This window comes from Dipodomys merriami, unplaced genomic scaffold, assembly GCF_024711535.1.
Source record: "Dipodomys merriami isolate MVZ:Mamm:240054 unplaced genomic scaffold, mDipMer1.0.p SCAF_19, whole genome shotgun sequence".
In the NCBI taxonomy this organism is placed as follows: Eukaryota; Metazoa; Chordata; class Mammalia; order Rodentia; family Heteromyidae; genus Dipodomys; species Dipodomys merriami.
Genome location: NW_027203270.1, coordinates 26,658,023 through 26,671,655, shown reverse-complemented (window position 1 = coordinate 26,671,655; position 13,633 = coordinate 26,658,023). Strand labels below are relative to the sequence as shown.

Below are 13,633 nucleotides of genomic sequence, written 5' to 3'. Positions count from 1 at the left end.
ACAGGGGATGTGCCCACTGCAGACCAACAAGAGGTCAGAATGCCAAGCAGGAGGATTAAGTTCGACTAATGGCCATCATTTGCATATTATGGCTGGCAGAGCAGACTGAGAGGCAGAGAGACCAGGATGGAGCAGATCAGATGGAGAGAACGAAAGGCCTGCTGCTGCCCTGTAGGGCCCACTCACTCCAGTCACCTCTTCTTCCATCTGAGCTTCTGCCTTACCGGTGCAGAGTATAGGATTCAATCAACCTCAGTGCCTCAGCTTCTGCCTTTCCCCCAAGTCCCCTCTTCCTGTCTTCCCCACACAAGAGGCAGCCATCAGCATGCGCAGGGTGCAGCCCAGGGAAGGCCCCAGGTCACTTGGGGAAATCCACCCCCACCCCTCTTCCCTCCCATACCACACTCTTTAATGGCTTCTGTCAGATGTGTGTATGTTATTTTTATTTCCTTGCTTTGGTCTATACAAAAACAAACAAACAAACAAAACCACCCCAAAACATAAAGCGATAATAAAACTCCACGGGGGTCCCCGCCCCGCCCCCATCTCCATGTGCAAGGGGCGGTGCCGGGGTCTGAAATAGGAAGGAGAAGAGAAAGCCCCTCACCACGCACCAGAGGGGTCAGCAAGAGCACTTCTGTGGGTCAGCTGGGGCAGTGGGGGCAAGGGTGGGAGGAAGCTGTTCCCCGTGCTCCCCCAGGCAGGGCCCAAGTCAACTGAGCATCCTAGAGAAAGGAAGTGCATCCTGGAGAGCAGGTACTCGCTCTCCAGCCTGTTCCTTCCTGGGAAAGGCTCCTGAATTTCTCCAGGAAAACTTTGGACATTACAACTTTCATCCTTGAACCTGCACCCTGGAGACCGTAAGGGGCTCAGGGTAGTTGGTTGATGGGGTTTAGCGAGAGACATCAGATCTGAAGAAGGACCTGGGGGCCCAGGGTGGCTGGAGATAGACTGGAGGGGGGGACGGGGCACAAGTGGGCGGCTGAGTATAAAGCTTTAGTGGCTAGGGCCATGGGAGCAGGGAGGGGGTGTTGAGACCTGGACCTATGGCCCAGGACAGAAAAGCAGGGGCAGAACACCATCCCAAGAAACCCTGCGGAGGACCCCTGGAGGCATGGGCCTCAGCATAAAGTTGCAGCCTGGTCTCCCTGGCTCAGGCACTTTTCTGTCTTGTCCCATCGCCTGCGTGAGAACCTCTCAGGTGAGGAGCCACACCTGTGGGAGAGAGAGAGAGCAGACACAGATCAGGAGCTCAGCAGACAAGATCACCTAGAATTAGCTCAGGCTATTCCCATGACACCCCCACACTACCCCAAAAAGGCTGGTGTCCTTCCCTAAAAAGGATCCAGGAGGGGGCTGGGAATGTGGCTTAGTGGTAGAGTGCTTGCCTAGTATGCATGAAGCCCTGGGTTCAATTCATTTAGTGCTTGTTCTGAGGCTTGAACTCAGGGCCTAGCTCCTGCCCCTGAGCTTTTGCGTTCAAAGGTAGAGCTCTACCATTTGAGCCTCAGCTCCACTTCTGGTGTGTGTGTGTGTGTGTGTGTGTGTGTGTGTGTGTGTGTGTGTGTGTGTGTGTGTGTGTGTGTGTGTGTGTGTGTGTGTGTGTGTGTGTGTGTGTGTGTGTGTGTGTGTGTGTGTGTGTGTGTGTGTGTGTGTGTGTGTGTGTGTGTGTGTGTCTGTGTGTGTGTGTGTGTGTGTGTCTGTGTCTGTGTCTGTGTCTGTGTGTGTGTCTGTGTGTGTGTGTCTGTGTGTGTGTCTGTGTGTGTGTCAGTACCACATAAACAAAACAAGCAGAAAGTGGCACTGTGGCTCAAGTGGTAGAGTGCTAGCCTTGAGCAAAAGAAGCTCAGGGACAGTGCCCAGGCCCTGAGTTCAAACTCTAGGACTGGCAAAAAAAAAAAAAAAAAGGCTCCAGGAGTTGGATATGGTGGCTCATGCCTATAATCCTAGCTACTTGGGAAGCAGCGATTGGAGGATCTCAGCTCAAGGCCATCCCAGGAATAAAAGTTTATGAGACACCCATCTCAACCAATGGCTGGGCATGGTTGGAGTCTACCTATTACCCCAACTACAGGGGAGGTACAATGGTTGAGTGCAGTGGTGTGTGCCAGTCATACTAGGAAGCATAAGTAGGAACATCGAAGCCCAGGCTGTCCTGGTATAAAGGGAGAGCTGAACCAAGGCAGAAAGAGGTCAGAGGTGTGGCTCAAATGCTAAGAGTGCCTGTGTGAGTTCAATCCTCACTACTACCAGAAAGAAAGATGAAAGGATAGGGAAAGAGAGAGAGAGGGAGAGGGAGAGAGAGAGAGAAAGGAGAGAGAGAGAGAGAGAGAATAGACAGACAGACAGGCAGACAGATAGATAGACAGATTCAGGAGCAGCATGACTTCTGTTCTGTTGTCTGCAGAGGTACAGGAATGAAGTGAGCCAGAGCACGCTTCGCTGGGGGAAGATGAACAACAAAGGGCTCCCACACTTCTTTCCCCTCACGAAAGGAGCCAGGGTTTCAGCAGAGAACTGTGCGGCCTCCCATCAGGAGAAGGCTGGCATTAAGAGAAGTGGGTTTTCTCATGCTGCAGGGAAGGGAAGGCTGGGGGCGGGGCTGGGGGCGGGGCAGTGCCGTACTGGGGCAGAGCATCTAGGCCAGCATGTGGTCTGCGGTGGGGTAGGGAGGCCTAAGGCCATCGCTGTAGGTGTCCATGGGGTAGTCGCCATCCATGTCCAAGTGCATGTCCAGTGGGTCGAGGGGCACGTCGCTTGAGTACATGGGACGGTAGGTGGCATCCATGTCTGGGGATGAGAATCAGAGCTCATCAAGAGGCCCCCAGTCACCTCCTCTACCCTTGCCCGCTAAGGGTCCAATCCCCTCCCCAAACTCTCACATCAGGATGTCTAGATGGGCGTACAGGCAAACATATAGTAGCTTACCATCTGCATAGGGTTCATTGATGGGGATCATGCTCTGGGCCTGAGAAAGGAAAGAGAGATATTGAGAGAGGTTTGAAAATGCACAATGTACAACCAAGTGTGGTAGTGCATGCCTATCATCCCAGTTCCACCAGATGTAGAGATGGGAGTATTATGGCTTGAGATCAGCCTGAGCAAAAGCTGATAACACATTATCTCAAAAAATGAGCCAGAAGTCAGGTACTGATAGCTCATACCTGTAATCCTAGCTACTCAGGAAGCTGAGATCTGAGGATCACAGTTTGAAGCCGGCCTGGGCAGGAAAGTCTGTGAGATTTTTTTGTTGTTATTGGTCATGGGATTTGAACTCTGGGCCTGGATAAGCGCTCTACCACTTGAACCACAGTGCCAATTCTGGTTTTCTGGTGGTTAATTGGAGAGAAGAGTCTCATGGACTTTCCTGCCCAGGCTGGCTTTGAACCACAATCCTCAGATCTCAGCCTCCTGAGTAGCTAGGATTTATAGGCGTGAGCCACCAGCACCCCACCTCTGGGACTTATCTCCAATTAACCACAAGAAAACCAGAAGTGGAGCTATGTCTCAAAGTGGTAGAGCACTAGCCTTGAGCAAAAAGAGCTGAAGGACAGTGTCCAGGCCCCAAGTTCAAGTACAACCACCACCACCAACAATAAAAATAGCTAAGTAAAATGATTCACAACTGTAATCCCATTTAAATAGGAAGAGGAAACTCAGGCAAAATTATGAGAAACTATCTGAAAAACAATCAGGTGAGGGCTGGGATATAGCTCGGTGGAAAATCATTGCCTAGCAAGTGCAATGTCCTGAGTTTGATCCCCAGTACCAAAAAAGAAAAGACAAAAAACAAAAAAAACAAAAAAACCAACAACCAGATGCAGCCCAGCTTATACCATACCTTTGTTTCTATCAGGAAAAGGCAACCCTGGGCTGGGAATGTGGCCTGGTGGTAGAGCTCTGCCTAGCACACATGAGGTTCTAGATTCATTACTAGCATACACACCCCACATCAAAAAAGGGGAAAACACACAAAAAGTTACCTTCTCTTTTCAAGCAAATTGCTACTTTTGAAGGACAAAAACAGATGATGGCCAAGCTACCCAGGAGGCTGAGGTTTGAAGCCAGCAAAGGGCAGGAAAGTCTGTGAGACTCTTATCTCCAATTAGCCATCAAAAAGCAGAAGTGGAGATGTAGTTCAAATGGTAGAGTGCCAGCCTTGACCAAAAAAGCTAAGGCACAGTGGCCAGGTCTTGAATTCAAGTCCCAGTACTTGTGTGCACACCTGTGCACCCACACGTGCATGCACGCACGCACGCGCACGCGCACACACACACACACGCGCGCGTGCGCGCCATAAATGAATCAATCATAAAGTAAAAATCTGTCAGGCACCACTGATTCATGGGTTCTAATCCTAGCTATTCAAGAGGCTGAGATCTGAGGATCCAGGTTTGAAGCCAGCAGAAATGTCTATAAGACTCTTTTCTCCAATAAGTTAACAAACACAACAAAAACATGAGTGTAAAGCCCTGAGCTCAAGTCTAAGTATTGGCAGTAGCAATCTGTAACGCTAAGCTGCCATTCAACCCAGATACTCACAGCCTCCCAGGCAGCTGGGTCATGCTTGAAGAGGGAGTTGGTGAGTTCCACAGACACACGCTTCCGGTAATCCGGGTTCTTGTCCTCCGAGATGCGGAACAGGACCGCAGCAGCATAGGTGGCTGATCGAGAGGAAAGGTCAGTGTTAAGTAAGTCACTGGGGGAACAAGGCCAGCCTCATCCCTTCTCCCCCTGGTCCCCAGCATGGCCCCTCACCAGTGCCTTCATTGCGGGAGTGCAGCAGCTCCATGAGAGGGGCTGAGGCCCCCTCAGCATCGATGGCATCAGCAGCCTCCTTGTCCTGGGCCAGCTCACACAGCACCCCGGCAGCCACACGCTGGATGTTCTCCACTGATGAGTACAGAAGCTGGGAGACAAACAAGCGTGGGACAGGAGGGGTGAGGCAGGTCAGGCAGGATACCATAGCTCCTCGTACCCCTGTCACGAATCTAACCCTCCTAATACCAGGAGATGTGAGAAGCCAGGGAAGCATAAAGACACAAACATCTGACCAACTATTATTCCCCACACAGACATGGCCGCCACATTTTTTTAAATCACTCTCCAATTTTTTTTTTTTTTTTTTTTTGTCGGCCGTGGGGCTTGAACTCTGGGCCTGGGCACTGTCTCTCAGCTCTTCAGCTCAAGGCGAGCGCTCTACCACTTGAGCTACAGCGCCACTTCCGGTTTTCTGGTGGTTTATTGGAGATAGGAGTCTCACGGTCTCTCCTGCCCGGGCTGGCTTTGAACCGCAATCCTCAGATCTCAGCCTCCTGAGTAGCTAGGATTACAGGCGTGAGCCACCAGCGCCCAGCCATCCAATTTTTTATATATATATATATAATTTTGACTCCTGCTTTTTTTAATCTGTTATGATAGAATGAAGCAGTTTGCTGTATATTATTTTAAAACTCATCCTGAAAAAAACAATCCAAGTACCTCCTGATAAAAACAGATGACAAGGGACTGGGAAGGTGGCTCAGTGGTAGAGTGCTTGCCTAGCATGCATGAGGCCCTGGGTTCAATTCCTCAACACCACATACACAGAAAAAGCCGGAAGTGGTACTATGGCTCAAGTGATAGTGTTAGCCGTAAGCAAAAGACACTCAGGGACAGTGCCCAGGCCCAGAGTTCAAGCCCCAAGACTGGCAAAAAATAAAATAAAATAAAAAAAGGATACCAAAAGGCCAAAGTAACACCAAGAAAACGAAAACACTCAATTGATCACCATTAAGTGTGATGGCAGTAATTCTTTACTCTGAAAATTAGTTATTAAAAGGAAACATTGTTAGCTGAGCACCAGTGGCTCACAGGAGTCATCGTAGCTGCTCAGGAAGCTGAGATCTGAGGATTGTGTTCAAAGCCAACCCAAGGAAGAAAGCCTACGTATGATACTCTTATCTCCAATTAACTGCAAAAAAAAAAAAAAAAGCAGGAAGTGGAGCTGCTCAAGTGGTAGCGTGCTAAGCCTGGAGCAATACAGCTCAAGGACAGCATCCAGGCCCTGAGTGAGCCAGGCTCAAGTGGTAGAGCGCTCGCCTTGCGCTGAAGAGCTGAGGGACAGCGCCCAGGCCCAGAGTTCAGGCTCCACGACCGACAAAAAAAAAAAAAAAAAAAAACTTTTTGAACTCCTGACTTGTACATACTTTCTGAGTTTGCCATTTAATTTTTTATGCTTTTCAGGTTGTTTTGGACACAGAGACAGTTTCAGTGTCCATGTGATTGTACCTCAAGATTGTTCTTTTGAGCCGGGCGCTGGTGGCTCACGCCTGTAATCCTAGCTACTCTGGAGGCTGAGATCTGAGGATCGCGGTTCAAAGCCAGCCCGGGCAGGAGAGACCATGAGACTCCTATCTCCAATAAAACCACCAGAAAACCGGAAGTGGCGCTGTAGCTCAAGTGGTAGAGCGCTCGCTTTGAGCTGAAGAGCTGAGGGACAACGCCCAGGCCCAGAGTTCAAGCCCCACGACCGACAAAAAAAAAAAAAAAAAAGATTGTTCTTTTGTTTTTGTTTTTTGTTTGTCAGTTGTGGGGCTGAGTTCTCAGGGCCTGAGCACTGTCTCTGAGCCTCTTTGTGCTGAAGACTAGTGCTCTACCACTTGAGCCACAGCACCACTTCTGGTTTTGAGTGATTAATTGGAGATAAGTCTCGTGGGGACTTTTTCTGCCCAGTTTGGCTTCAAACACAATCCTTAGATCTTAGCCTCCTGAGTAGCTAGGATTACAGATATGAGCTACTGGCATCTGCTTTCTTTTGTTGTTTGTTTTTTGTTTTTTGCTAGTTCTGGGGCTTGAACTCAAGGCCTGGGTGCCATCCCCGAGCTTCTTTTGCTCAAGGCTAACACTCTACTCCTTGAGCCATAGCACCACTTCCAGCTTTTTCTGAGTATTTCATAGAGATTTTTCTGCCTGAGCTGGCTTTAAACTGCAATCCTCAGATCTTAGCCTCCTGGTTAGCTAGGATTACAGGCATGAGACACCAGCGCCCAGCTTCATTCATTTTCACTTGTGATCTCCCTTGTTTCTGAGCTTGGAAAGCCATCCTGCTCATTCCTCACACAGCTTCTGGTCTTGTCCTTTGGGTGGTAGGTAGGGGAACCTCTCTTGCCCAGGATTGCCCAAGTAAGTACCTGCACAAACAGAGGGATGGTGTTGAGCCGGAAGATCTCCATGCGGTTCATGGGATCCCGGGCAAGAATGTGAAGGGCTCCGGTACAACCTTCTACTATCTCCTCCATCCTCACACCATCCTGCAGAAGAAGAGATGGAAGACATGGGTCCTTGAACAAGGGCCACAACCCCTCACCCACCACAACAACCTTCACTGATCCTTCACTCACTGTGTAGGGCTGCTGAGTGCCTGCAGCCACATGGCGCTGGGCATCCTGGTGGGCCTTGACCAGCAACTGGACAAGGCGGGGAATGACAGCTGCCTCCTGCAGTGGAGCATGGTTGGCTGGGCACAGAGCCAGATTCCGGATCAGGCCAATGGTTGCCTGGAAAGAAAAGGGGTGGAGATCAGAGGCATTCCTTGTACATCTGGAGGATCCTAGCTTACAGCTACAGGTTTTCCTCCTTCCTCATTATCTCTTCTGTCCCCACAGGCTGGAACACAGACACATTGGAAGATCTCCAGAGAATGAAACTACCCTCAGCCCATGGCGCTTCCTCCATAGGATCTGTGGGTCCCTTCACATCTAACATTAAAAGCCCCTGCTAATGCTCGATAGGAAATGTATTCATTACCTTACTCATGTAACTGTAACCCCTCTGTACACTATTTTTACAATAAAAAAACATACAAAAAAAAGAGAGGGGCCCTGCTGATGGCTGGGAAGGGGGCTCAGTGGTAGAGCGCTTGCCTCGCATGCATGAGGCCCTGGGTTCGATTCCTTAGCACCATCTAAACAGAAAAAAGCTGGAAGTGGGTGCTGTGGCAAAGAGCTGAGAGCTAGCACCCAGACCCAGAGTTCAAGCAACCAAAAGGAAAAAAAAAAAGCCCCTGCTGAAATAATACCTCATTCCAGAACATTTTAAGAACTCCCTTTGTCTCCCTCCCCACATCTCTGTTAACCCCCCCACCAATACTAGGATCTTGCTGACTTTCCTTGAGAGTTCTCCAACTCTGATTATCAGCAAGTCTTCACTATAGTGGACCCCAGAGCCTCCAGCTTGGTGATACTTGTTCTGTAACCAACCCCCAGGGCCCCACCCTAGGGCATTTGACTCACAGGAGCCACTCTGGCATCCAAGAGCCGCTCAGAGTCTGGTAAGGCAAGTTATAATCCCATTAGCTGCTCAAAATGGGGTGAGAACATGTAATAAGAAAGGGGGCAGAGGGTGAATGTCGCGTGCAGGTTATTTATCATTTGTCACTAGCTTCTGGGTCAGGATGAGAACACTGCCCCCATCTCAAACCAAGCAGCCATAAGGGAGTCATACACTGATTTCTTTTTTTTCCTCACTAGAGTTTTTCATTTGTTTTCTTGTTGTTGTTGGGTTTGGGGTGTTTTTTGTTGTTGTTGTTATTTTTGTTACAATGTTAAGGATTAGACCTAGGACTTTGCACATGCTAAGCAAGTACTCTACTACTGAGCTCTATCACTAGATCTTGGTCAATTGAGAAAGATCTCATTATGTATCTTAGGCTAGCCTCAAATCTACAATCCTCCTGCCTCTGTCTCTGGGATTACAGGCATGAGCCACAATGCCCAACTGCTAAGTTTCTTCTGTTCAACATATATAATTTATTGTACTTAACTGCAATGTTATACATTCTAAATTTCGCTGAGAAGGAAGCCCCATTCCTGACTCCCTATGGAAGGGACCAAGTATATCCCCCAATCCTCTCCTCTCTTTATTATTTTGGTAGCCCTCCCGAGTTTTATAGCAAGACAGGTGGCTATCCACCTAGCTATTTCATTTCCAAACCTCCTGGCATTTCAATGCAGTCATATCACCAGGTGTTGGGGTATAAGCCCAAAGCTACCCTTTTTGTTGTTGCTGTTGTTGTTTTGCTAGAACTCTGGGCCTTGGCACTGAGTTCTTGTTCAAGACTAGAATTCTACCACTTGAGCCACAGGTCCACTTTAGGCTTTTTGGTAGTTAATTGGAGATAAGAGTCTCATGGACTTTCCTTCCTGGGCTGGCTTTGAATCACAATTCTCAGATCGGAAGTGGGACTGTGGCTCAAGTGGCAGAGCACTGACCTTGAGCACAAAATCTTAGGGACAGTGCCCAAAGCCCTGAGTTCAAGCCCTAGGATCAGCATGCACACACATGCACACACATGCACACGAGAGTCTGAGTCTCTGGAGCAGAGACAATGTCCCACAAGAGATATACCTTTACCAGAGTTGAGCCTCCATATTTGAGATCAGTGACAACTCTGCACAGAATGCTTCTCCCCCATCCCCAACCCCCATGCGCTGGCAATAGTGCTGCTGGTACCTTGACCAGTGGCCACTGGTTAGGCTGGTTGAGTAGCTTGACAATGGCTGGGATGCCATAGTTGAGGCGCACAGAGTTCTGGGCCATCTCAGCCTCGGGATGGCGGCTGGTGAGGTGGCGGAGGGCACAGACAGCAGGCTCCGTGATGTCGTCCTTGTCACCGGCACGCAGGATGGCGTGGATGAGAGCCTCCACCCCGCTGTTCTGGGTCACCAGCGTCTTGTTCTTACTGTTGTTGCAGGTCAGGTTGGACAGTGTTCCAGTGGCACAGGTGAGGACATTGACATCGTCCACGCTCAGCTGGTTCACGAGGATCTTCAGCACGCTCTCCAGGCCCTCCTAGAGGACAGGGGACAGGGGACAGGGGAGGGGTGTGGTGTGGAGAGTGAGCGAGATGCCAGCTCCACATGCCCTGCTGAGTTAGCCCAAGGGGAGAGGCTGGCCAAAGGGCTCGGGCCTGCCTGTGTGTGCCTGGCTACATTCATTCCAAAACCAACCTGAGCAGTAAAGTCTGTGAGATTCTTTATCTTCCAGTTACCAGTGAAAAAAGGGGAAGTGGAGCTGTGGCTCAAGTGGTAGAACAACAGCGTTGAGCAAAAAAGGGAGAGCACGTAGGCCCTGAGTTCAGGCCCTAGTACCAGCACCAAAATAATAAATGAATAAAAATAAGGAAGTCTCTATTTTAGTTTATTTTACTTTTTTCCCCAGAGAGCCATATGGGCCTTTAGGGTGGGACAGGAAGACCTCAGGCTTTGTAGAGAGAGAATCCTAGGTCTGAATCCCAACTCTGAATAACTCCTGAGACCAGGAGTTATTCCTTCACTTTGGGAACCTCAGTTTCTTTCATCTCTACCTTCAGTCTGCTAGAGCGTTAAATGAGCTCATGTTCACAGGACCCAAGCAAAATGCCCCAAGATCCAGGTCCAAAACTGTCAGTCAAAAATTGTTAAAAATGTCAGCCATCTTTCTCTGCCCCTCCAGAATTCCTAACAGGGCTACAGCCTCTGGCTAAAACGATGATGATCTTTTTTTCTTTTTCTTTTTTCTTTTTTGCCAGTCCTGGAGCTTGAACTCAGAGCCTGGGCACTGTCCTTGAACCTCTCTGTGCTCAATGCTAGTGTTCTACCACTTGTGCCACAGGTACTGAGGAATTGAACCCAGGGCTTCATGCATGCTAGGCAAGCACTCCACCACTAAGCTCCATTCCCAGCCCAGATGATGATCTTTAGGATCTTTTTTCCTGCCTCAGCCACAATGGAGGAGGATTTAGGAGCCCCAAGTCCTACCCTAGTCCTCTCACCGGCTGGAGTCTGGACAAGACTGATCACAGGGCGGAACCCTCCCTCACCTGCTTGGTGGCCACATCTGAGAGGTTGCGAAGAGTCCAGAGGCAGTTCTGCACAAGGCGGGGGCTGTTGCTTGTCAGATGCTTGCCCAGGGCTTGCATCCCACCTGGTGTAGAAGACAGGGGTTTTGTCAGTCACAGAAGAACCACAGCTGGCTGCATCTGGTGGCGGGTGGAGGCCCCACCCACACTCACCAGCCTCCACAATGGCAGGCTTGTTGCTGGGACACACAGACAGCACCTTGAGCACTCGGCTGGTGGTCCAGAGCAGCTTCTCATAGCTGTAGTTACGCATGATCTGCACGAGTGCCTGCGGTCCTCCATTGGCCAGGATGATCAGCTGTGAGTGTACAACAGATAGGGAATGTGGCAAGGAAGGAGTGGGGTATGATGGAGTTGTCTTTACTGAACTTCCACTAAACCCGAGTAACTTTTTTTTTTTTTTTTTTTTTTTTTTTTTTGGGTCCAGTCGTGGGGCCTAAACTCTGGGCCTGGGCACTGTCCCTCAGCTCTTCAGCTCAAGGTTAGTGCTCTACCACTTGAGCCACAGCGCCACTTCCGGCTTTTTTCGTTTTGCTTATGTGGTGCTGAGGAATCGAACCCAGGGCCTCATGCTTGCAAGGCAAGCGCTCTACCACTGAGCCACCTTCCCAGCCCCAACCCGAGTAACTTTTGTGGTTCCTTTTTTTTAAATTATCATTACCATGATTTGAACTCAGTGCCTTGTATTTGCGTGGCTAGTGATCTACCACTTGAGCTGCACCTGCAGCCCAGTTTTGTTGTTGTTGTTTTGCTAGTTATTTTGGAGATGGAGTATCACACATATGTCTGCCTCAGTTGGCTTAGAACTATGATCTTCCAGATCTCAGCTTCCTGAGTAGCTAGGATTACAGGCACGAGCCCCCAGTGTCAGACCAGAATAGCTTTTTGTCACGCATGGTGGTACATGCCTGTAATCCCAGCACTCAGGAAGCAGAAGCAGAAGGCTCATGAGCTAAAGACCAGCCTGGGCTATACAATGAAACTGCCTCAAAGAAACACTTTAATCCCAATGATGAAAATTTTCTTCTACTTTGGGAAAAGTTGTGTGTGCAAAGATGTTTCTGACAGCATTTATAAAGGGAGGGAGAAAACTGGTAGCAATCCAAATACTGTTCTCAGCAGAAAATATTAGTGAGATGTTATCTACCATTAGAAGGGTGGTTTTGAGGACAGGATAGTAAATAAAAATAATTTTAAAAAGATGTTAAAAACATCAGAAGCTGTTTTGAGAAGCCAGGCACTGAATGCTCATGTCTGTCTATGGCTCAGGAGGTAGGACCTAGAGGATTTCAGTTCAAAGCCAGCTGAGGCAAAAGAAGTCTGAGTTAACCAGAAAAAAAGCCTTGTTGCAGGCATGGCTCAAATAGTAGAGCACTAGATGTGAGCAAGAGAGTGAAAGGCCCTCAATTCAAGTCCTGATACAGGCAAAATTAAGAAAAAATGGATATATATATATATATATATATTTTTTTTTTTTTTTTTTTTTGTCAGTCATGGGGCTTGAACTCTGGGTCTGGGTGCTGTCCCTCAGCTCTTCAGCTCAAGGCGAGTACTCTACCACTTGAGCTACAGCGCCACTTCCGGTTTTCTGGTGGTTTATTGGAGATAGGAGTCTCACGGTCTCTCCTGCCCGGGCTGGCTTTGAACCGCAATCCTCAGATCTCAGCCTCCTGAGTAGCTAGGATTATAGGCGTGAGCCACCAGCGCCCGGCTTTTTTTTCTTTTCTTATCTTCAAAGAAAGAATTCTGAATAATTCAGAACTGGGATAAAATGTGTACATAGCAGACTAGTGGTAACCTCAGGCCTTGGTGAGCGGAGACCCACCTTGCTTTCCTGGTTGCCATAAGCCAGGAGCTGCAGACAGTCAGTGGTGATGGCCAGGAACTTGGGGTTGTTCTTGTTAAGCAGGGGCACCATCTTCTGCAGTCCATCGGCCAGGCGCACCGCCATCTTAGCCCCCTCCTGGTAGAGCAGCAAGTTGTGCAGTGTGGTGATGGCGTAGAACAGGACTGATTCCACGGGGGAGCTGCAGGGTGGACAGGAGCCAGTGTGAGTCAGGTCCTGGGGCCTAGACTAACTGGAAGGGCTTTCTTTGCACTGTCCCCAGGAAGCCTGCCTGCCTTATACCCATACCGGTCCCAAGGAGAATATTCCTTTGCTAAAACAACAAAAACAAAACCCTCCCAGTCCCTTGAGCATGGCTCCACTCATACAGAACGCATCCAGCATCTCCTCTCCCACTCCTGCTTCTGAGCTCCCGCCTGGGCTAATCACATACTTGGTCCCTTGACTACGCTCCCTGCAGAGTTCACTACTATGTGGAGGGCCATGAGCTAGGGGCCCTGCCAGAGCTTTGGCCGGGGGGGGGGGGGGGGGGGGAATGAAGTCAACATCTCACTCGAAGGGAGCTCCCAGCTTGGTGTGGGGAGAGAGCTAGGAGAAATGTCACCATTCATACAGGACCAGGAAAGACAAAGGTCACAAGAGACCTCACATAGGCTTTTCTCTCTGCCTGGAATACTTTTCCCTTCATCTACCAAAGCCCAATTCCACTCAGCCATCAACCCAGAGCTATCAACCCCTTTTCACTCATTAGAGCAATTCAACCTTTAGGCTCTGCTGCCACAGCCTACAATACACACACTCTGATAATTAGGCTTCTGTTTAGCTGCCTGCCTCCCTAGCTAGGCTGTGAGCAGCCGAGCAGCAGGATGGGTGTGGCCCTGCAGCCAGCCCATGGCAAGTGTTTAATG

The 13,633-nt window shown here is 49.4% G+C and overlaps 1 protein-coding gene across 6 annotated transcripts in view; it reads right to left on the bottom strand.

Annotated features, from left to right (window-relative positions):
• Positions 1-426: 426 nt before the first annotated feature.
• Positions 427-13,633, bottom strand: part of Jup (junction plakoglobin) — a 29,965-nt gene continuing 16,758 nt past the window's right edge. For all 6 annotated transcript variants that reach the window (XM_070028052.1, XM_070028051.1, XM_070028054.1 and 3 more), the window contains exons 5-15: positions 12,705-12,906; positions 11,033-11,177; positions 10,841-10,944; positions 9,493-9,831; positions 7,383-7,538; positions 7,173-7,292; positions 4,759-4,909; positions 4,543-4,664; positions 2,929-2,968; positions 2,626-2,790; positions 427-1,215 (exon numbers count right to left, since the gene is read on the bottom strand). In XM_070028052.1, the coding sequence (XP_069884153.1) occupies positions 2,639-2,790; positions 2,929-2,968; positions 4,543-4,664; positions 4,759-4,909; positions 7,173-7,292; positions 7,383-7,538; positions 9,493-9,831; positions 10,841-10,944; positions 11,033-11,177; positions 12,705-12,906 (1,531 nt within the window). In that variant the 3' untranslated portion in view covers positions 427-1,215; positions 2,626-2,638. The remainder of the gene's footprint in view (positions 1,216-2,625; positions 2,791-2,928; positions 2,969-4,542; positions 4,665-4,758; positions 4,910-7,172; positions 7,293-7,382; positions 7,539-9,492; positions 9,832-10,840; positions 10,945-11,032; positions 11,178-12,704; positions 12,907-13,633) is intronic.